Raw genomic sequence first — 23,817 nt, 5'->3', positions numbered from 1 at the left:
TAGACGATAATGGGATTGTGTTGACAGAGGTGATGATGTCAACGATGATGTGACAGTGACGCTGATGAAATGATGGTAATGACAATGGCGATGACGGTGGCGATGCTGACAGTGATGGCAATGATGACGGATGATGGTGATGATGCCAATGGTAACAGTGTGGTAGTTATGATGATGTCAACGATGATGGTGTGATTTGACGGTGGTGGCAATAACAATGGTCTTCGCAGTGATGAGGAGAAACGTCTTCTGCCCCGCACTGTTCTATGTGATTTGATTTCTGCTGACCACGTCATCTCTACAAGAACTTGTGAACAAGGTCTATGCTCACTGAATCCATCGTTGCTGCTGGCAAGATATTCAACAAGCAGTTTTGCTTCCTAGAACCTCAGTGTACCTGTCTGTGAAATGGAGACAAAGCAGCAGCTCTGGGCTGCATGTTTCGTCCATGTCTGACTGTGCAGGCGTTCAGGAGACACACTGACCTTTAGAGACCCTGCTTTGATATTCCTGCTGATAGTCCGGCATGATCTCACACATAGGAGGCCAGCCCCAAGCTGGGCATGGCTGAGCTGGGGCCTCCCCAACATAGCATCTCTATGGGACTGTTCTGACCCACAGGGCTCTCTGACCCCAAGCTGGGTTCACGCAAACCCAGCTTGACACAAACCCAGAAGGCCCCAAACAAACTGGATTTAGTCAGCCCAGCCAAGCCTCAGCAGGGGCAACTGGAACCACCACAGGGAGGCCAGGTAAAGCCGGGTGAGAGGGGGTGTTAGTGAGATGTCACCCAGGGAATGTGCTAGTCTGAGCAGCAGGCACACGTGGAAGCCAATGATTAATATCCACGGCGCTTCTGGACTTGGAGATGGAAGAATATAGATATTCTCCCAGGGCTACCACTCCATGAAACAGCATCCATCTCTCACGAAGCAGAGAGAGATGAACGCTGGCGTGCAGTTGGCTTTCTTCTGTTTCTGTGACCCAGGACCCCACAGGGTGGTTCCACCGTGGCACGGTCTTCCCACCTCATTGAACGCAACCTAGAGTGGTGCCCAGTTGGTCTCATCCAAGGGCACCAGATCCTGTCTATTAACAACCGAGATAAGTCACAGCCTCTCACATGTGGAGCCAGGCGTACAGTGGTGGTTGTCCTGGGGTGGAGGGGGAACTGAAGCTGAGCTGAGCTCACAGGAGCCTCAAGGTGAGAGTCATGCATGATTCATAATGGGAGACCCTTCTGGGGAAGACACTGATTATATCTACTGAACCTGGGTCCTCCTGACTAGGCGGGGAGAGGCTCCTTGAAGGCAGAGGGCAAGTGCTTGCTGTACATCCTGCATGCAAGGTATAGGACATCCCAGACCCTCCCTGTCAACGCCCTGTGAGGGCTGAGAATACCCGTGTGTGCACACACACCACATAAGCGCCTCTAGTTCTTGAGCCCTCTGAGCAGAAGCCCAGGATCCCTGAACTCCCAGCAAGGGCTTACCTGGGCTGTCCCTCTGCAGCAGCCTCCCCCACCGGCTGCTTCCAGCTGGATAAGCAGGCTGCCCCAGGCTTCACAGGATCCTGGCTGCTGAAGCAAACTGTAGAAACAAAACTCTGTGCAAATGTGTTTTCGTGTAAACACGGCAGGGGGTGGCGGCTGCCTGCCGAGAAACAGCTCAGCGACTGGGCCCCGCTTGCAGCAAAACAACCCTGAGCATTGCAGCTCCAGGAGAAAGAGGAGGCAAGAGCTGGGGTCACGTGGGAATCCGGGTGCTCCCGGGAGCACCCCAGTCCTCCAGGTGAACCTCTCAGGGGCCCAGATAAGTGAGAAAGCAGATGTTAACCCTGTTTCCTTGGGGAGGCAGCTGGCTTGTTATTGCATTAAGGTTTTTTTTTCCATCAAGTATAATTTGCCTGCGGTAACATCCCACCCCCAGTTTAGTCTGCAGTTCTGCGAGCTTTGACAAATCCATGCAACTCAGCATCCTGCTCCAGAATCAAGAAACACACGAATTCAGTGTCCCTCTGACTGTGCCACTCTGGGCCCTGGCAAGCACCTTTTCCAGAATGCCACAGAAATGGGATCCTACAACCCTCAGACTCCAGTTTCTTTCCTTCTGGGTCACAACAGCCTGTATGACTCACCAGGCTTGGCTGCTCTGTGTAGCCACAGTTTCTTCAAGGGCTGAGTAGTGCTCCCCTGAGGCATGGACTCACCACCTTGGGTCCACTTGCCTGAGGTGGGAGGGTCTGTGGGGGCAGGGTAAGAACTGCTCTCAGCCTCTGAAATGGGGTTTTGCTGTAAGCATCACTTCTCTCAGGTTAACAAGCAAGGAGGGAGATAGTTGATATCACAGGAAGTAGACTTGTCTAACATGTAAGGCACAGCCTTCCTGTCCTCCAAGGGGATCTGTTCCCTTCTTCGTCTCCACCATGGTGACTGGGAGTCCTACCCACTCCACTGAGTTTGCTGTCTGTTTCAGCCGCTCTAATGTTTTCTGTCTTGGCTTTAGTTAAAATGCTGGCTGCTGCATCTGCCATCCTAGTGTCTCTCAGCAGAACCTGGTGAGAACAGTGGGCAAGGACACGTGCCCTGGAGCACCCAGCTCCATCTCAGCCCTGGTTCTCCAGGGTCTCAGACCGTGAACGCATTCCCGTAGGGATGCGCTGCTGGACGCACAGTGTGGGACATGCAGCGGCCATGCTCTCAGTGGCATCCCAGAGGCTTGCTGTGACTTGAGAATGCCCACTTTTCACCCTTCCTGAAGATTCTGAGGGAACATCATTAGATTGGTTCAAAAGGCTACATTAGCCAGGTAGCACACCTGTGACCCCAACACTTACAAGGTTGAGGCGGCAGCAGGATCAGAGTTCAAAGCCAGCCTGGGTTATATAGTGAGACCCTGTCTAAAAAAAAAAAAAGGTAAGCTCCCTACACACACACACCACCACCACCACCACCACCACCACCACCACCACCACCGACAGAGCTGGGGCAGGGCTTACCTCTGAGGTGCCATTCCTATGGAAACAGGAGATTGGGTGCTAATAGAGAGAGGATCTCTCTCCTTCTCTCTCTCTCTCCCCCCCTCTCTCTATCTCTTTCCCTTTCTCTCTCTCTCTCTCTCTCTCTCTCTCTCTCTCTCTCTCTCTCACACACACACACACACACACACACACACACACAGGGGCCCAGGCGGAAGTCTTGACTCTGCACTGACGAGCTACATGACCTTTGGGAGCCTCAGTTTCTCACCCATGTGACGGGGACACTACCTGCCTTACAGATTCATCTCAAATTTTGGAAGTTGTCTGCTTTGAGACTCTGAAAGCTGAAGTGAGGTGAGACTAAACCAACATACACCCCAAATCTGAAACTACAAAGCCACCAGCTTCCTGGCACCAGGGGTCACACCCTCTTGAGCTCTGGGATGACTCAGTTCAGTGCTGAGAGGACACGCCTGCGCATGCTGCTACTGACCCAGAGAGGGGTGGGAGGATGAGGATGTCTCTGAGCAGACAGTGAACTCTCCCCAGATGTGAGGCAGGTGTTCTGTCCATGGGATGACGTATGATGAACCCTCCCTGCTGGTAACCTCCAGTCCCTGCTGTGAGTTGGTCCTGAGGGTCTGTTGATTGAATGAAGAGCGAGCTATAGTTTGGCTGTTAGAGGGAGACAGTAGGTAAGAGCTAGACTATATACGGTAGGGTTTTTTTTTTTTTGATTGTTTGGTTGTTTTTCAGTTTTTGTGTTTGCTTGGTTGATTGGTTGGTTGATTTTGCTAAGAAAGAACCAGAAGGGCAGAGAGGGCAAGCTACCTAGCCAAGGCCACACAGCTATAGCGCGACCTTGAAGGTGGGACAGGAAGAAAAGAGGTTAGAGGCTGCAGCCTGAGGCTTTTCGTGTCCTGTGCGACTCTCCACCCGCCCTCAGCACCATTTGTAGCCACTGGTGTTTCACAGGAGACAGCCTGAGAGGACAATACCCACCCCTTCTCTCAATAAACATTACAAGAAGCCACAAGAGAGCACTGAACCAGGCGAGGCTTTTCTGCCCTGAGCCAGGGTGACTGCAGGTTGTGGATCTGAGAACACTACCTTCGCAGACAGAAAACATCTCAGGGAGGCCGGCAGCAGGGAGTCAGCTCCCCAAGTGGCCTTCACCCATCGACCTTGCCCTCCATCGGCCCAGCCCTGCTGGACTGGATGGATGGGACTCCCTGCCCAGTTCTCCTGGCAGGAACATTTAATGCCACCACCAAAGACAGAGAGGCACTTCCTGTCCCCAGGTGCCTCTGCACACCCCGTTCTCCCTGTTCCCTCACCCCCTGGGCTGTAACCACACAGATATCTCCCCTTCACCGGGTGGATTTATTCTTGGGGGTGTGTGGGTGGTGAGCGTTTATGAGGGGGGATGTTTGTCTAAATTTAAATTTAAAACGTGTTCAGCGGCAGCTTATTAATGCGGGGCTGGAAATGGATGGCTTTTTTTTACGTCAAATAAACTGAGAGACAAGCAGGAGTCTCCTCCAGCTCTCACCTCTGCCCCAGCCCTATGCTGTCTATACCCACAGGCTAACGGGCTATGGAGTGGCCATGGGCTATCAAACTTGGAAAATGGAGGCTCAGAGAGACAAGGACTCTCCCCGTTGTCTTGCCTTTCTGCCGTAGCTGTCTGGACTACCTCCTGCAATTCAGACATGGTATCCAAGTACCTAGCAGCTCAAGGAGCCTGGCCCCTGCTAAGCATCTGCACCTGTTAGGTCAGCTAACCCTCTCAAGAGCCAGCCTGGTGGGGTGAGACCTGTATTCCCATCCCGTGTCACATGCATGAGCAGCTGCAGCGCTAATACCTTAAACAGCCTCCGAGTTCTTTGTGCTGTCCGAGTTGAGATTCAAACCCAATTCTAACTGGCAACAAATCTCACGCAATGGCTGACAAGGGCACTTGATATCCAACCCGAAGACTTGATTTTGATCTCCAGAGCCCACCTGATGGAAGGAGAGAACCAACCCTCTCAAGGTGCCCTGCGACCTCCACCTCCGAGTGTGTGCTGTGACACATACATCCTTAATAAATAAAATCAAATCATTTTTAAGAGCCCTCACATAACTCTCCTGTATTTTTCAAAGCACAGCTTGGTGTGGAAAAGAAAAACAGCCATAAATTTCCTCCTAACCCAGCCCAGCTGGTGAGGTCCTTTCTGTCCAGCTGCATCTCAGCCCTCAGAGAGGCTTCTGCCCCCTGTGGCTGCCTGTGGTGTTCTGTAATTGCTAAGCAATTTGGAGATGACTGGAAATATATAATTCATGGGTGTGTCTTTCTCCCCAGTCCCTGGAAGGCACTGAGGTATGACTGTCTCCCGGGGAGCTTCTACCTCCTCACAGAAGGAACCAGAATATAAATGTCCCATTCAGAGAGTCCATTGCCAGTTGGTGCCAGTTGGTAGACCCTGACCACCTTAGTACAAGGTCCTACAAATGGGGACTCTAGCATCGAACCCTAAGATAGACTCAGTGATGGAAGGCTGGGTAAAACCTGAGGTGGAATCCGATCTAAGAGCTGTGAGCATTGAGTGGCCAACGCTACGGGCTTGTTCCCCAGGGCCGGTCAGAAACTGTGCCTACAGATGCACCCTGTGGAACAACGCTGTTGGGTGCAGGCCGGGGTGTGTGGGTGACCATGCCATGATGCTGGGAATAGCTCAGGTCAGTACCAGTGGCCTCAGAGGAGCACGAATCTGGCCTGGGGGCTCCAGGCTCCAGCTGTGCGTTCACTTTCGACTCCCAAGAGCCATGAAATCTAGCTAGAAGCTCCCAGCACTAACCAGGTTTCTGAGGCAAATGTCAGCTGTTGCTGATCCTCATCTGCAAAGTGGGGTTCAGGACCCCTGTCTGGCCTGGGAATGAGGAGGGACAATACAGGATAGAATCTGTGCTGGAGTGGGGTAAGGACAGGCATGGAGTGTGTCATGAGGGGCTCAGACACTGTCTCCTATGATGACGTCCAGGTGACTGATAGAGGAGCCTGTGGTTGTCATGGAGAAGTAGAGGAGACACCTTTCCACTAGGTATCCCAGAACCCTCTTTCCAGCCACTGAAGGCCATGGTGAAGATGCCAAGGGCCAGGGACCTCTGCTCCTTCCAGGAATTCCTCATTCCCGGTGTGAGCTCTGAACACACAAAGGAGAAAGGCTTCCTGAGTCTGAGGGATTCTGCTCATGGTGCTCTTCCCTCAGACTGGAGGCCCCAGGTCAGCAGTGGGCAGAAGGTTCTGAAGTAGCACAAACCTGAGTCTAAGAGTCACCTTGCTGTTCATTGGCTCTGCCTCCATCACGTGGGTTGGCTTTCTCTTCTATCATGGAGTCCCCAGAAGAGTCTATGATGGGAAGATTAAGGTCCAGTCTGCAGTGGATCTGCTGGGAGGCAGGGGTAGAGTTTGCTATGCTTCCTTTCTGGGAGTGTAAGGCTTAAGGCCAACAAGAGGCCTGGGCCTTAGAAGAGGCACGGAGTGACACAGAGCCCCACCCCCAGCCTTAGTTTCCCTATCTGACCTGGGGATCAGGTAGCCCTCCCTCTAGTGCATATGGGTTGTAAGATTGCCTCTGAGTCTGAGGAAAGAGGACCTGGCCTTAAGGAGCTCCTGGGGGATCAGAGACGCCTCCCCCAGTACACACTCCCTGGCAGGGGCACAGGACTGGGCTAGAGATGATCTTGGGTGGAAAATTCCTCTCCGGGGAAGGGTTTCTAATGGAAGTAGCCACTGCTCCCAAATTAGAGTCTAACCGGGTGTGGCAGCAAGTGGCAGTTTGCTGGTGCTGTGGCTAGAAGGAGCTGACCACGAGCTACGTGGACACAGGGTGGCAGTTTCTGGAGCTAGCTTGGGACTGGCCAGGCGTGTGACTTTGGGCCACTTTCTCTGAGTCCTCCAATCATCTGCCTGTCCTAGCTGGATCCTAAGAGTGCCCTGGTCTCTGAGACGGCAATACCAAGAGCTGGCATCGCTGAACACCTGTCCTGGCTCAGCCTGTGTCTGGCATCTCATAGGACAGAGGTCCTTTCACTTTGATTCCCTAAGCCTCAGTTTCCCCTTCTGGGTGGTCCATGTTCCGTACTCCAGGGAAGATGCTGACGATAGGATGGTGTGAGCTCTCGAAGCAGAGTGATGTCATGTCCCTTGATGGCCCTTAAACCCCTCTTCAGAGCGTCCCTGCCAGCTGTCTTGGCTGACACGGCCAGTAGAGGTGTTCTTCAAAAGGCCACACTGAATGCCGGGCTTTGTGGCCACAGGTCTCAGCCCTGCCAAGAAGGGAGTGTGCATCCTGTCTCCTAGCAGGGCAGCGAAGACTTGACCAGTGCTGCCCCAGGAGGAACCTTAGGCCTCCCTCCTCCACCCTGTGGGGTCTACCCTAGGAAGCAGGCAGAGTCGTCCACAGGTTAGGGGACAGATTGAGGTACAGCCCCTGCAAGATTGACCCACTCCTGTTCTAGCATCCATTCAGACATGCTGCATGGTGTCCACCTGCTGGGGACCTTCTCTGGAGGTCTCAGCTTACAAACCTTCCCAGAGGTCCCTTCCCCGTGGTGCTTGTGCTTAGAGCAGACCGGAGAAGCACACCTGCATCTCACCAGACTCCAGATGATGGGGCCACCTCCAAGCAGGCAGAGCTGGCTCCACTTTCCCTCCTGGGCGTCTCAGGTCCCCTCCTTCCCATTTCTCCCTGCTCTGCCACCCCCCATGGGTCTGGCCCCTGGATAAACATTCTGCCCCAGAACAGAACCATCCATTATCCCCCTGACAATTAGCAGCCTATTAAGGATGGCTATGCAAATGAGCACTAATTGACCCGCGACACAGCAGCGCCTGCAGGAGAGCGATGACTCCAGATGGCTTAATGATAGGGACCCAGGGCCCCCACGTTACAGTCTCTCTCACAGTCTCTCTCGGGGAAGGGAATGATCTGGGCTGCTGATGGCAGCAAGGACCACAGCTGGGGACCTCAGCCAGGTCATCAGAACCACTGCACAGGACACTGCTTCCAACCTTGTTCTCTCCACCCCCCTCTCTCTCTTTAGCTTCTCTTACTTTGCCCAGCACAGAGTTGGCAAGTGACCATCCTTTCCTGGACACAAACACATGAACCATTACAAACACTTTAATTGCAGCTGAAATAATGCTGTGTGTTATAGGACGCAAGGTGATGTGTCAGTGCATGTGTGAGCTGTGTGATGTGTCAGTGCATGTGTGAGCTGTGTGATGTGATGTGTCAGTGCGTGTGTGAGCTGTGTGATGTGTCAGTGCATGTGTGAGCTGTGTGATGTGATGTGTCAGTGCGTGTGTGAGCTGTGTGATGTGTCTGCATGTGTGAGCTGTGTGATGTGATGCGTCGGTGCATGTGTGAGCTGTGTGATGTGTCGGTGCATGTGTGAGCTGTGTGATGTGATGTGTCGGTGCGTGTGTGAGCTGTGTGATGTGTCAGTGCATGTGTGAGCTGTGTGATGTGATGTGTCGGTGCATGTGTGAGCTGTGTGATGTGTCGGTGCATGTGTGAGCTGTGTGATGTGTCGGTGCATGTGTGAGCTGTGTGATGTGTCGGTGCATGTGTGAGCTGTGTGATGTGTCAGTGCATGTGTGAGCTGTGTGATGTGTCAGTGCATGTGTGAGCTGTGTGATTTGTCGGTGCGTGTGTGAGCTGTGTGATGTGTCAGTGCATGTGTGAGCTGTGTGATGTGATGTGTCGGTGCATGTGTGAGCTGTGTGATGTGATGTGTCGGTGCGTGTGTGAGCTGTGTGATGTGTCAGTGCATGTGTGAGCTGTGTGATGTGATGTGTCGGTGCATGTGTGAGCTGTGTGATGTGATGTGTCGGTGCGTGTGTGAGCTGTGTGATGTGTCAGTGCATGTGTGAGCTGTGTGATGTGTCGGTGCATGTGTGAGCTGTGTGATGTGTTGGTGCATGTGTGAGCTGTGTGATGTGATGTGTCGGTGCATGTGTGAGCTGTGTGATGTGATGTGTCGGTGCATGTGTGAGCTGTGTGATGTGATGTGTCGGTGCATGTGTGAGCTGTGTGATGTGATGTGTCGGTGCATGTGTGAGCTGTGTGATGTGTCGGTGCATGTGTGAGCTGTGTGATGTGTCAGTGCATGTGTGAGCTGTGTGATGTGATGTGTCGGTGCATGTGTGAGCTGTGTGATGTGTCGGTGCATGTGTGAGCTGTGTGATGTGTCGGTGCATGTGTGAGCTGTGTGATTTGTCGGTGCGTGTGTGAGCTGTGTGATGTGATGTGTCAGTGCATGTGTGAGCTGTGTGATGTGTCGGTGCATGTGTGAGCTGTGTGATGTGATCTGTCGGTGTGTGTGTGAGCTGTGTGATGTGTCGGTGCGTGTGTGAGCTGTGTGATGTGTCGGTGCATGTGTGAGCTGTGTGATGTGATGTGTCGGTGCATGTGTGAGCTGTGTGATTTGTCGGTGCGTGTGTGAGCTGTGTGATGTGTCGGTGCATGTGTGAGCTGTGTGATCTGTCGGTGCATGTGTGAGCTGTGTGATGTGTCAGTGCATGTGTGAGCTGTGTGATGTGATGTGTCGGTGCATGTGTGAGCTGTGTGATTTGTTGGTGCGTGTGTGAGCTGTGTGATGTGATGTGTCGGTGCATGTGTGAGCTGTGTGATGTGATGTGTTGGTGCATGTGTGAGCTGTGTGATGCGTCGGTGCATGTGTGAGCTGTGTGATGTGTCGGTGCATGTGTGAGCTGTGTGATGTGATGTGTCGGTGCATGTGTGAGCTGTGTGATGTGTCGGTGCATGTGTGAGCTGTGTGATGTTTCGGTGCATGTGTGAGCTGTGTGATGTGATGTGTCGGTGCATGTGTGAGCTGTGTGATGTGTCGGTGCATGTGTGAGCTGTGTGATGTGATGTGTCGGTGCATGTGTGAGCTGTGTGATGTGTCGGTGCATGTGTGAGCTGTGTGATGTGATGTGTCGGTGCGTGTGTGAGCTGTGTGATGTGTCGGTGCATATGTGAGCTGTGTGATGTGTCGGTGCATGTGTGAGCTGTGTGATGTGATGTGTCGGTGCATGTGTGAGCTGTGTGATGAGGTGATCGGAGGGACCAGCCCATCTATTGCCTGAGACGTGTGTCATTTCCTCGTGTTAGAACACTCCAGTCTGCTCTCCTAGCTGTTGGAAACGTGTGCTTAGCTTGGAGTACAGATTTGTTGTATTTGTCGAGGTAGCAGTTAGTCAGAAGGCAAAGTATCTCCTGCCCACGCTGTCAGAGCCAATGGGACTCAGATCTCCTGTACTCCCTGCCCACACTGTCAACACCAATTGGGTTCAGACCCCCTCCCCCACGCTGTCAGTGCCAATGGGGTTCAGGCCCCCTGCACCCTCTCCCCACTCTGTCAGTGACAATGGGGTTCAGGCCCCCTGCATCCCCTCCCCACTCTGTCAGTGACAATGGGGTTCAGGCCCCCTGCACCCCCTCCCCACTCTGTCAGTGACAATGGGGTTCAGACCCCTGCACCCTCTCCCCACTCTGTCAGTGCCAATGGGGTTCAGCCCCCCTGTACCCCCTCCCCACTCTGTCAGTGACAATGGGGTTCAGACCCCCTGCACCCCCTCCCCCACGCTGTCAGTGCCAATGGGGTTCAGGCCCCCTGCACCCCCTCCCCACTCTGTCAGTGACAATGGGGTTCAGGCCTGTGGCCATTTGCATATTCTTCCTTCATAGGGTCAGAGGCTACTCTGTGTCACAGGCTTCACGGCTATGCTCAGTGTCACGTGGTCTATGGCTCTGGACATAACATGACATACAGGTACCATTGCAATATCAGTGGGATTGAGTCATCACCCCAAAAGTCCTGCACTCCATCAGGACACACACACACACACCAAGCTGCAGGCCAACACCCTTCCTATTGCTGTCTCTCCCAGACTGTCTCATGGTTGGACTTTCACAGTGTGCCTTCTTCTCAGATTGGCTTCTTCACTGGGTAGCATGAGGCATCTACACCTTGTCATTGCCAGACAGCATGTTCGTCTGGCGGTCCATGGGATTTCAACTCCTGTGGGTGAGTCCTGAGGAGACCAGAGCATTAGGTAGTTAACAGGCTAGGAGGTCATTGGGAATAGACCCCTCCCCCATGAACTTTGAGCCATAGAGGGGAGGAGTAATTATGCCCTAATGATGTCATATACTTTTCTCTCCCCGCAGGCCTCGTGGAAGGGATCTTGCAGATGCAGAACTTCTGCGATGGGCACCTAACTCAGAAAAGCTGACTTTTCTGTTTCCTTTTTCTATCGATACTAGCCCAAAAGCCTGGGCCTCATTCCCAGACATGGTGGGCTTTCCCACGCTTTCTCTGAAGCTGTCTCCATCCCTCTTCTGCCATGTCATGCCTGTTCTCATAGGGCCTCTGACCCTATGAAGGAAGCATATGCAATTGGCCACAGGCCTGAACCCCATTGGACTGACAGCATGGGGAGGGGTACAGGGAATCTGAACCCCACTGGCACTGACAGCGTGGGGAGGGGTACAGGAGATCTGACCCACACTGGCATTGACAGCGTGGGTAGAGGGTACTGGACCTGTGGCTTTCTTGGACGCTAGCTTACAAGGACAGAAGGACAGGGCTCTCTCCCTTTCTCCTTCCTATCTCCCTCCTCCAGGCAGCTTCCCAGCTCCCCTGCCCCCTGCTCTTCTCTCAGACACCACACTTGTCCTCGGGCTTCCTTTGGAGCCTGTTTTAAAATTATTTTATTAATAAGACTAAGAATCCAAAAGAGACCCGGCTTCCCTGGTAGTGGATGGCCCTTAAACAGGGCCTCCCAGGTTCCCCCAGTAACGGTGGCTGGATCAGATGGAAAAGAATGTTAGCTTTAGGCTGCTGCCTCAGTTTCCCTGGTTTCTAAAGCAGCTGTGAAACAGAATCTGGTGAAGGGAAGTGTATTTATTTGGAGTTTTGGATAAACGATGAAGAGAGCCAGGATTCCCTGTTTCTCCATACCTCTGTCCCAGTGCTACACAGTGTTATGGGAAAGATGGGACAAAGCTGGGCATGATGGGACAAGCCTGTAACCCAGTACCCAGGAAACAGAAGTGGGAGGGTCAGGAGTCCACAGCTATCCTCGGGTGCATAGGGAGTTCGGGGTTAGCTTGGGCTACATGAGACCTTTTCTCAAAATAAAAAAACAAAACAAAACAAAAAAAAAAACCCAGAGCAAGTCAGATGGCTCAGCACTTTCTGCCCAGCCCAGGCTCAGCCCTGGAACCCACAGTGGAAGGCGAGAACTGAGAACGCTGATCTCTGACCTCCACAGGCACTGTGCACATGTGCACGTATGCACGTGCATGTGCACACACAGTATAATAGCAGGTTAAATTCTAAAAGCGAAATGAGATGAGGCCAGGGGGCATGCACAGGATGGGTCTGTGAGACAAAGTCCAGACTGGATGGAGACACTCCCTGGGAGGCACGCTCCTCCACTCCTCTCCTCCGTGAGCCTTTCATCTCCTGGTGGTCTGTGCTGTCTGGAGGTTGGATATGAAGACAGAGATGGCCCAGAGGAGCCAGTCGGCTTTCACCAGTCAGGTTTCTTTCTCAACAGCCGTTTCTTGGACAAACTTGGTCATAGGTTTAGTTGGTCCCTGTTTTCTAACCAACCCCACAACTCCTCTGACCCCCAGTCAAGCTCTGGGGTAGGGAAGGGAGGCCCAGGCCCTTCCCAGGCTACAGAGTATCCTTGCTGAGCCCCTCGGGAGTGTGGAAACTCTCCGCTCCTAGAGGAAGGAGCTACAGGGCAGGCTGCCCCTTGGTTTCCTTTTCTGCAGAGCATCCTACCCCAGCCAGCACCCAGTGCTTACTTGGCCACTCAACCCCTATGTTGCTTCTATTGTTAAAAAATAATCTCCATTCAATCACTCAAAGGCTTCCTGTCCCTGGAAGATGAGGATGCTGAGACCCCAGAGGTCTCCTGCAATGAAGAGGCGGGTGGGGGTTGGGGTAGCATGAGAGCCTGCCCTCAGTGGGTGCCAGCCCCAGTCCCATGCACCATTTCTCTGTGATTGACTCACCAGGGAGGTTTAGACACCTTAAGTGCCAAGGGCAACAGAGTCCGTGGTGCGAATTGAGAAGGAGGAGAGGGTTTGTGTAAGCCAATGCAGGGCCGTGGATGCACACCGTGGACGCACACCGTGGACTTGGGAGCCTCAAAGGCTGTGAGGAGAGAATGTGTAAGGCCCTTGTAAGTCCTTCCAGCCCTGCACCTAGAATAGTGTGTGTTCAGCAAATGATGGCTCGCTAATTCTTCTGTCTGCCTTGGAGTGCGGTTTCTGTCTGTGCGAGGGAGGAAGAGGGAATGAGAGACAAAGTCTTAGAGAGAGCCGCTGACTGGGGGAGGGCTGGCAGCTCCAGGAGGCAGAAGTGTTTAGGTTCCTCTGAGGACAGGATACTGTGACTCAGGCTTCTCTACCCAGACTCACCCAGTGACAAATAATACAATATACTGCCCCTCAGAGACCCAAATTTACACACACACACACACACACACACGTGTGCGCGCACACACATACACACACATGCACACACGCACACACACAGAGCTATTACTTGAGCACATCAGTCCATGGTATGGTGCCAGTCCCTACTTTCCTCACCACGGTTTCCTGGGGGCCTTCTGGACACCAGGTGCCAGGCTAAGGCATAGTGTGTGGGTGCTCTCCCTCCTAATCCTGGCAGGAGGGTGTGAGCAGGAAGTTCACATTTTCCTGTTCCTGCTGAAGGTGGGTGTCATAGCCCTTGCTCTCTGTCCCTCTTCCTTCTGTCCCCTGCCCCACCGTGCCTTTCTCCTTCTCTCCTGCCCGCTGTAAGGAGTTCAGTGTTGCCAAACGCCCACTTGGCAACCACTTCAGGGAAAGATTGTGGCAGTGTAAAAAGCACAGAGGAAACAACCGAGGGGCTGCAGAAACATCCTCAGCGAGGGAATGGCTGCAGGGACCAGCAGCCTGTCCCTCACTGAGGTGGGAAATAGCTTCCCAGGCGCTCACAGGAGCCTGGAGGAGGCAGTGGCGCAGCCTTGAGTGTTCAGTTTCTTTAATCCTCTAACAACGGAAGCAGGGAGCAGAGAGTTGGGTAACCCAAGGCTGTGGGAACAGTTGTCTCTGTCCAGTCAACATGAATCCAGGTGAGCCATGTCTAGGGCCCACACGTGGATCTAAAAGGCTGTGATCTACACAGCTGAATGAGGGGATTTGTGGAAGCACTGAGTGACTCCTAACTTCCTCTTGTGGCACATGAGTGTGAAGTGCATAGGCTCCCACAGACAGTGTCTTCACACTGGCTTCAAGGTGAGCTTCCTAAAGTGTGGAGTGAGCTCAGGACACAGCAGGGTCGGCAGAGTGCCTGCCTAGCATGCAGGCAGCCCTGAGTTAAGCCAGGTGTTTGGTGCATACCTCCAATCCCAGCACTTGAGAGGCAAAGGCAGGAAGATCAGGAGTTCAAGTCCATGTTTAGCTACATGGTGAATTTGAGGCAGCCTGGGCTACCTGGAGACACTACTTCAAAAAATTAAGAGACTAAAATGTAGTAATCATGAAACCTCAGTGAGTTCTGTGCCATTAGCAGGGCCGTGGCACTGGGGACCCTTGTGGTCTGGCTCCCCCCCCCCCACACACACACTTTTTCTGCCTCCTGGCCTGGCTCTTCCTTCCTCTGTTGTGCTTTTTCCAGGGAGTTATTTACTTTTCCTAGACTGGCTTTGACAGCTCCCTGAGGAGCCCTGTTTGATCTCTCTCCCCAGGCAGTTTTAGACCCTCCACTGCACTGGGCGGTGGTGGACACCTTTAATCCCAGCACTCAGGAGGCAGAGGCAGGTGGATCTCTATGAGTTTGAGGCCAGCCTGGTCTATAAGAGCTAGTTCCAGAACAGGTTCCAAAGCTACAGAGAAATACCAAAATTAAAAATAAAAATAGACCCTCCACTGCTGTAGGTTCTCATACTCCAGGGTCAGCAGGGTTCTCAAATCTCCTGACATTTTAAACCCAAATCTGGGACCTCCATGCAAGGGCTTGTCTCTGTCCACGTACTTGGTCTAATCATTCCAAAGCAAGAGGCAGGTAGATGCCCAGGTCCTGAAGTCCTAGGGCCCTCATAGTCCACCTTCCATTTACCAACTGTGTGGTCTCAGACAAGTTAATTACCCTCTCTGACACTCAGTTCTCAGGTCTGTAAGACAACACAGAGCTTCACAGAATTGTTGGGAGTATTAAGTCAGAGTGTGTGAGTGTGTGTGCATGTGCATATGTGTAAGTGTAGTGTGTGAGTGCATGTGCATGTGTGTAATTGTACTGTGTATGTGTGTGCTACTGTGTGTGAGTGTGTAAGTGTACTATGTGAGTGTGCATGTGTCTAAGTGTGCTGTGTGAGTGTGCATGTGTGTGAGTGTGCTGTGTGAGTGTGCTGTGTGAGTGTGCATGTGTCTAAGTGTGCTGTGTGAGTGTGCATGTGTGTAAGTGTGCTGTGTGAGTGTGCATGTGTGTAAGTGTGCTGTGTGAGTGTGCATGTGTGAGTGTGCATGTGTGTGAGTGTGCTGTGTGAGTGTGCTGTGTGAGTGTGCTGTGTGAGTGCATGTGTGTGAGTGTGCTGTGTGAGTGTGCTGTGTGAGTGTGCATGTGTCTAAGTGTGCTGTGTGAGTGTGCATGTGTGTAAGTGTGCTGTGTGAGTGTGCATGTGTGTAAGTGTGCTGTGTGAGTGTGCTGTGTGAGTGTGCTGTGTGAGTGTGCTGTGTGAGTGTGCTGTGTGAGTGTGCTGTGTGAGTGTGCATGTGTGTAAGTGTGCTGTGTGAGTGTGCATGTGTGTAAGTGTGCTGTGTGAGTGTGCATGTGTGTAAGTGTGCTGTGTGAGTGTGCTGTGTGAGTGTGCATGTGTGTAAGTGTGCTGTGTGAGTGTGCTGTGTGAGTGTGCGTGTGTGTAAGTGTGCTGTGTGAGTGTGCATGTGTGTAAGTGTGCTGTGTGAGTGTGCTGTGTGAGTGTGCTGTGTGAGTGTGCTGTGTGAGTGTGCTGTGTGAGTGTGCATGTGTGTAAGTGTGCTGTGTGAGTGTGCATGTGTGTAAGTGTGCTGTGTGAGTGTGCTGTGTGAGTGTGCTGTGTGAGTGTGCATGTGTGTAAGTGTGCTGTGTGAGTGTGCTGTGTGAGTGTGCTGTGTGAGTGTGCATGTGTGTAAGTGTGCTGTGTGAGTGTGCATGTGTGTAAGTGTGCTGTGTGAGTGTGCATGTGTGTAAGTGTGCTGTGTGAGTGTGCTGTGTGAGTGTGCTGTGTGAGTGTGCTGTGTGAGTGTGCTGTGTGAGTGTGCATGTGTGTGAGTGTGCTGTGTGAGTGTGCATGTGTGTAAGTGTGCTGTGTGAGTGTGCATGTGTGTAAGTGTGCTGTGTGAGTGTGCTGTGTGAGTGTGCTGTGTGAGTGTGCTGTGTGAGTGTGCTGTGTGAGTGTGCATGTGTGTAAGTGTGCTGTGTGAGTGTGCATGTGTGTAAGTGTGCTGTGTGAGTGTGCTGTGTGAGTGTGCATGTGTGTAAGTGTGCTGTGTGAGTGTGCATGTGTGTAAGTGTGCTGTGTGAGTGTGCTGTGTGAGTGTGCTGTGTGAGTGTGCTGTGTGAGTGTGCTGTGTGAGTGTGCATGTGTGTAAGTGTGCTGTGTGAGTGTGCTGTGTGAGTGTGCTGTGTGAGTGTGCATGTGTGTAAGTGTGCTGTGTGAGTGTGCATGTGTGTAAGTGTGCTGTGTGAGTGTGCTGTGTGAGTGTGCTGTGTGAGTGTGCTGTGTGAGTGTGCTGTGTGAGTGTGCTGTGTGAGTGTGCATGTGTGTAAGTGTGCTGTGTGAGTGTGCTGTGTGAGTGTGCTGTGTGAGTGTGCTGTGTGAGTGTGCTGTGTGAGTGTGCATGTGTGTAAGTGTGCTGTGTGAGTGTGCATGTGTGTAAGTGTGCTGTGTGAGTGTGCATGTGTGTAAGTGTGCTGTGTGAGTGTGCTGTGTGAGTGTGCTGTGTGAGTGTGCTGTGTGAGTGTGCTGTGTGAGTGTGCTGTGTGAGTGTGCTGTGTGAGTGTGCATGTGTGTAAGTGTGCTGTGTGAGTGTGCATGTGTGTAAGTGTGCTGTGTGAGTGTGCTGTGTGAGTGTGCTGTGTGAGTGTGCATGTGTGTAAGTGTGCTGTGTGAGTGTGCATGTGTGTAAGTGTGCTGTGTGAGTGTGCTGTGTGAGTGTGCATGTGTGTAAGTGTGCTGTGTGAGTGTGCATGTGTGTAAGTGTGCTGTGTGAGTGTGCTGTGTGAGTGTGCTGTGTGAGTGTGCTGTGTGAGTGTGCTGTGTGAGTGTGCATGTGTGTAAGTGTGCTGTGTGAGTGTGCTGTGTGAGTGTGCATGTGTGTGAGTGTGCTGTGTGAGTGTGCATGTGTGTAAGTGTGCTGTGTGAGTGTGCGTGTGTGTAAGTGTGCTGTGTGAGTGTGCTGTGTGAGTGTGCACATGTGCGTAGGATCTTGCCGAAGCGTGCATGTGAGGGTCAGTGGACAACTTCTAGAAATCAGTTCTCTCTTTCCATGATGCGGAGTCCTGGTACTGAACTTCAGGTTTGGCGGCAACTGCCTTTCCGGGCTGAGCCATCTCCCTGGCCCTGTTTTCTGTGAATGCAAGGACAGGAAGTGCCTGGCTGAGTGGGGAGTTGGATGGAAGGATGGGTGCAGGGATGAAGGGTGGGTGGGCTGAGGGAAGATGACAGACTGACAGATGAATGCAGACATGGATGGATGGGTGGATAAATTAACGGGTGGGTAGATGGTTGAGGGTGATGGATGGACAGACGGATGGATGTTTGATGTCACAAGTGCATGGATTTTTGCGTTTTGCGTGCCTAGGAGGTGGTCAGTGCAGTAAGCACTGAGTTTCTGAATGAGTGGGGCGGCAGAGCTTCCATGCTGCTGTGTGGCTCAAGGGCCTATCCCAGAGTCACGCTTCTGCTGGTGACCAATGGTTGGATACCCCTTGCGCTGGCTGAGAGCATCCTGTCGCCCCCTGCTGGTGGTAATATGAAACAGCATTGCCCAACAGTTAGCTACATCCTGTTATTCCATCTGATGTACTGTCCAAAATAAGGTACCCAGGAGCACCCTCCAGGGCCACCTGTGACAACAGAGATGCTAGTTAGAAAGTCAGAACTTTTCATTGGTTCCCGGGGGAATTAAAATTCCTAACTTCCTCCTTCTCGAAGTTGCTGCAGTAGCTGAAAAGAGGTGGGCTTTTGCTTTGTGGCTACCTCTAAATTGCCAGGCAGTGTCTAGAGTACGTGGGAAGAGACCTAATCCAAAAGGCCAAGAGCTGTGGTTTGGCCAAGCAAGATGGCACTACCTGTAATCCCAGCACTTGGGAAGCAGAAGCAGGAAGAATGGGGAGTTCAGGGCTAACCACATAAAACCCTGTCTAAAACAAAGAAGCAAAAAAATGTGTGGTTTCAAATTTCAGTGCTACCCAACTCATCTCTGAAGCTGTCACCTGTAAGACAGAAGAGAACAGATGAGCCTATCTACAGAGGAGGCTCGGCACTGAGCTGGCCACCTGGAGGCCCTCAGCAAATACCAATCACAGGGATGTGTTGCTACCTAAGCCTGCTCCCTTCTCTTCCCATTTCTGCCTCAGGCGATGATGGCCGGTGGATTTGGTTCCTGCATCAGAGCGCACACCCTAAAAAGGTGTGTTTACCTCCACATCTCCCCTGCAGCTGGGACACAGTTGGTCTCCCCAAATCTTCCTGGAGAAGGGCAGTGATATGAATGAATTTGGGCTCAGAAAGTCTCTGAGGTTTCTTTAGACTCAAAGGAACCCACAAATCCATGTTTGTTTGACAAATATATTCGAAGCTTGTTTAGAAAGGGAGGGGCAAGCAGCTGGGGCTGCCCTGTTGGCAGATTCTACAGATTCAACCAACCATGGGTAGAGAACAAATGGGAAATAGGCCCAGGCCTGGGGAGACGGCTTTGTTGGTAAAGAATTGGCCACATAAATGTAGGGACCTGAGTTCAGATCCTCAGCATGGTCGCTGGCCAAGTGGTGTTGCCAAATCAGCTTTCAGTATTGACAAAACCCTGTCTCAAAACACAGTGGGGTAGGGGAGTGGCTGGAGAAACTGGCCAGTATCAACCTCTCCACACACAAATGCTACACAATCAACACACACACACACACACACACACACTCATGCACACACACAGTGTCCATACTGAATGTATAGAAAAGCTCTCCTTTGCCATTATTTTAAGAACTCTGTAACAACTCTAGAGCACTGAAGTTCTTAGGTGTGTTAGGACATGTGACATGATTTGAAACATATAGGAGGGTGTGGGCAGAGCCTATAAAACCCTACCTTTGTACCCAAGATACTTGAGCCTCCCTGGGACCAAGGTCCTGTGGATTCTGGGGGACAGATGTGTACAAATAATGTATAAGAAGAACTTGTGGTTGTCTGAGGTCAAGATTTCCCCCAAGCTTCAATTGCCATTAAAACTAAAGCATTCCAATTCCCCTGCGTCAGAAAACGAAGGCAGGGAGGGCTCTGGAACCCCGAAGCCCATGCAACCCCTCACAGAGTGCTTCCTTCCGCCGTCGCTGGCTTCCAGCCCTCTCTGGGGCTCTTCATACTCTTTTGATGTTGTTCAGAACCTCTTTGCATTCTGGGTTTTGGTGTGGGACCCTCATGCCCGTGTCACTGCTGTTTTGCAGGTGGTAGCCCAGAACCCTGAAGCTTGACCAGATGGAGGCCTTCCAGCACGAGTGCCCAGAAGGTGGCACACATCTTGGTCGCCCATCGAAGCCGGAGGAGAGGCCACTGTCAACGCCCTTAGTGAACTAATCAGGCTCAACAGCCCAGAAGGGGCTGAGAAGGGGCCAGAGTGACCTGCAGTACTGGACTCCTCTTCCTTCCTCCTCACCAGAGTTCATTAGCCATACTCTGGGGTGAGGAACAAGATGTGGGGAAAGGAGACCGCGTCTTGTAGGTCCCCTTTCTTGACCCCAAGCAGTTCACCTTGAGCTTGGGACTCAGAACCTCTGGCCTCCTCTCCTCTGGCCTTAGCCCAGCCTGGTTTCTAGCTACTGCGCGCCTCCAACGCAGGAGAGAGCTCAGAGTACCACGCCCTTGGAGTTGCAAACTACGGTGTCCGGGGAAGCCACGCCCTCCTCGCCCCTTCCCAGCCATCAGCCCAGCCAGCCCTGAGCCAGTCCGGAATGATCCGGCTATGGCCAAGCTCTGGTTCAAGTTCCAGCGTTGTTTCCGGTATTTCCGCAGGAAACCCGTGCGCTTCTTTACCCTACTGGCTCTCTACCTGACCGCTGGTAGCCTCGTGTTCCTGCACGCGGGCTTCGTGGGCCAGCCTGCTGTGCCCCAGGATCAGGCCAGCCCTGCAGCGGGGAGCCCGGCAGAAGGAGCCGAGCTACCCTTCCTGGGTGACTTGCACCTGGGCCGAGGCTTCCGGGACACGGGAGAGGCCTCCAGCATCGCACGCAGGTACGGACCCTCATTCAAAGGCAAGGAGACCGGCGAGAAAGCCAAGCTGAGCGACTACGGAGGAGCCTGGAGCCGAGCCCTCAAGGGGAGGGTTGTCCGGGAGAAGGAGAAGGAAAAAGAAGAGGAGAAAGGTAAGAGCCTGGGGGTACTGATGGAGAAAAAGTACAGGATACAGATCACAATAGCAGAAATAGCGACTGGCTACTGCTTAAGGTGTTCCAGGTACAGTAGGCAGGAAATCCGCTCTGTCGTCCGTAATGAGCTCCTCGTCCGCAAGTTCCATTCGAACCCCTGCTTGCCTCAGTTTGGAACCCCTGTTCCCTTTATCCCTGCTTGTTAAACACATAAACTCCAGCATCTGTGTTTCCAGAGCACTGAGTGTCCTGGGATCTGTGGTGAGCACTTGACACGTGCAGAAGCATCTCCAGGGTACTAACCAGCTACTCTGCCTGTCTTAAAGACAGTGAGACAGCTGGGCAGGGTGGCGAATATCTTCATCCCTGCGCTGGGGAGGCTGAGATGGGAGGAGGCGTAGGCCAGCCTGGGCTATGTACTGAGACTCTTTCTCAAAGGGGGAAAAAAAGGACACCAGGAGCCCAAGATTGAAGGTAGCTACTTGGCAAAGCAAAGCAATGGCCATGCCAAAGAGTTCTCCATCTGCTGAGCTCTGTCAGGGCAGTGGAGCTCCGGGCACTAACACTGCCCCGGGTAAATTCCATTGCCTTGTTGCATTTTCTCTGCCTTTTACAGCCAAAAGGATTTTGATTACCGGTACATTTCACAGGACTGAACAGGGTACAGATGAACTTGTGCCGGTTGAGCAGATGTGGAAGTCTGAGAGTATAGCTCAGTTAGTAGCTTCTGTAGCATGTGACCTCCAGGGCACATCTATAATCCCAAAACTAGGGAGGCAGAAGGAGGAGGCTTGGGAGATCAAGGTCATTCTTAGCTACTCAGGGAATTGGTGGCCAGACTAGGCTAGAGACCCAGCCTCACAGCAGATGGGACTGCCGAGATGGCTCAGCAGCTAGGCACAATCCCATGCTGCTCTTGCAGAGGACCTGGGTTTCATTCCCAGCACCCATGTTGGGTGGTTCACACCTACCTGTGCCTCCAGCTCCAGGAGGATCCCATGCCTCTGGCACAAAGCCACCACCACACAAGCACTTAACTAAAAACAAACAAGAACTGGATGTGGAAACCAAGGTTTGAAAGGTAAAGATGCTGGCTCAGGACTGCACAGCCAGTTCCAGTATAATCCGGATTTTAAACATCTGCCCAGACTCTTGGCTTTCTCTGAAGGTACCCCCACTCCTTTGGCAGCTACTACAGGTGTCCCACACTCCACTGGCAGATGTCACATGACCGCAAGCTAGGGAAACCAGTCATAGCCACAACTCATGAGATTAATATGGGAGGATGTACAGGGAACCCAGTGAGAATGGAATGAGAGGATTGGTACCACAAGCCCGTGTGTGCCACTGTAGGAAGCCCCTCTCCACCCCAAAAGGCACAGGGTTCACCAAGGGACCCATTTTAAGGACAGGTGCTCTTGCCCCAGTCCCACCCTGAACCTGGCTCTGGAGTTCTCCAGAAGATTCTACCTTCCGACACTGTGAGAAAGCCCAGAGCTCACAGAGTGGCCTGGGTGCCTTGGCCTAGGATTTCAACCCCACCTTAGCCATCTGTGTGGTCTAAGCAATGGCTTGACCTTCCGTGCCTCAGCTTCCACACCTGACACATGGACCTAACAGTGGCTCACTTCTAAGAAGTCCTGAGAACCAGTGGGACGTGGGTCAGGCAACCCAGCTGGGACAGAACTGGCAGTTAGCAATCAGTGTTCAGGAAGTACCTCCAGGATCTACTCGAGGGGCGGCCATGTCTTAGCATGGCAAGGCATGAGAGATTGGTCTTTTAGAGAAATCACTCTGTTTTCCATATTCTCCACTCAAGCTCCATCTCTGACCACTCCAAATACCTCCCGATCTTATGAAAGCTCCTAGTCCTCGCCTTCCTGCTCCTTAAGCTTTCAGATTCCCTCCTGCGCACTCATTCTCCTTGCTGTCTTTGCCCCAGGGTCTCTGCCCTTTCTCCCTGTATAAGGCTTAGTTCCTTTCCTTGTAGTCACTACTCAGCTCCTCCCCCCTCCTGTAGCCACTCCCAGAGTGTCCTAACTAGTTCTGCTCCTTGTCCGGTCACAATCATACTCCTTAGCTTTACTCTGCTGCCCGGTGCATCACCATCCAAAGGCACCTTCCTTGTACAACTGGGTCTTTGCACTCCTTGGCCAGCTCAACCCGTCAGCACCTGGGACAGCGCCAGGTGGACGCTTGTGGCTCCAGGCGGGACCAGTGAGTGACTGGATGGGTAAATGAACGTGTGGTTCTCCCTCTGCCAGGGGAGCTTTGTCTACCTCCAGAACACTGTCCCTTCCGAGTCTAATCAGATGCTTTTTTCTTCTCCGTACCATGCAAGAACAGCTGTGACAGTGGATCTGGGCGTGGATGTCCCTGTGGGCTGTGAGAATGAATACAGTCAGCTCCCCATGGCTGACACTTCATACCTTGGGTTTCAGCCAACCACAAACAAAAATCACAGGAGAAAAATGCATCTGTAAGGAACATACACAGGATCCCCCCCTTGAATTTTCAGTTTTCGCACTGCGTTAGGGCCTAAAGTCTTTTAGAGAGAGCTGTAGAACTCGTGAGGGAGTTCAGTGCAAACACCGCATTTCATACATGTGTTGGCTCACAAGGGATGCTGGACCCCACCACTGTGGCATACTGAGATACTAATAGATGGCCATTATGGCTGCCAACACTAACAATGCCATTTTGAGCTGCCGAGCCATGCTCAGCACTGTTTCCTGCTCCTGGCTTAGAATGTGTCCGGGTCTGTATGTTCCATAGGACAGAAGTGTGGATTGAGGGAAGAAATACATAAGAGTCAACAGATAGAGTCGGGAGGGCGTCCAGTGGATACTGTGGCCAAAAGCCAAAATCCCTGAGTTTTTATTCACAGCCTTTACATAACGCAAACAAAAGGGGGAGGACACAAGACTCCATGATACAAAGGGCAGGCAAGCATAATTACCTCCTTACGTCTCAGAACACCTGGTAACCATGCCCTAATTCAAAACGTCCTGTTGACTGGCCTTTGAAGAGTAAGGCGTCCAGTAGCCACACCTTTGGTCAACATTTTGTTGTTCGTCCTTGAGGAGCAAGAATGGGCCTGAACTCTGACCATTAGGATGGAACTGTGGGCCCTCACAAAAATGGGATGGTCTATGCACGTCC

At 52.4% G+C, this 23,817-nt stretch overlaps 1 protein-coding gene across 5 annotated transcripts in view; it reads left to right on the top strand.

Annotated features, from left to right (window-relative positions):
• Wscd2 (WSC domain containing 2) overlaps positions 1-23,817 on the top strand; it is a 95,811-nt gene that overhangs the window by 29,034 nt on the left and 42,960 nt on the right. For 4 of the 5 annotated variants that reach the window (XM_075983280.1, XM_075983308.1, XM_075983299.1 and 1 more), the window contains one exon: positions 19,738-20,652. In XM_075983280.1, the coding sequence (XP_075839395.1) occupies positions 20,253-20,652 (400 nt within the window). In that variant the 5' untranslated portion in view covers positions 19,738-20,252. Of the gene's footprint in view, positions 1-18,483; positions 18,711-19,737; positions 20,653-23,817 lie in introns of all 5 variants that reach the window. The other variant, XM_075983316.1, reaches the window with a different exon arrangement.

Source organism: Microtus pennsylvanicus, chromosome 1 (genome assembly GCF_037038515.1).
Source record: "Microtus pennsylvanicus isolate mMicPen1 chromosome 1, mMicPen1.hap1, whole genome shotgun sequence".
NCBI classification, from domain to species: domain Eukaryota; kingdom Metazoa; phylum Chordata; class Mammalia; order Rodentia; family Cricetidae; genus Microtus; species Microtus pennsylvanicus.
This window is presented reverse-complemented; position numbering and strand designations above follow the sequence as displayed.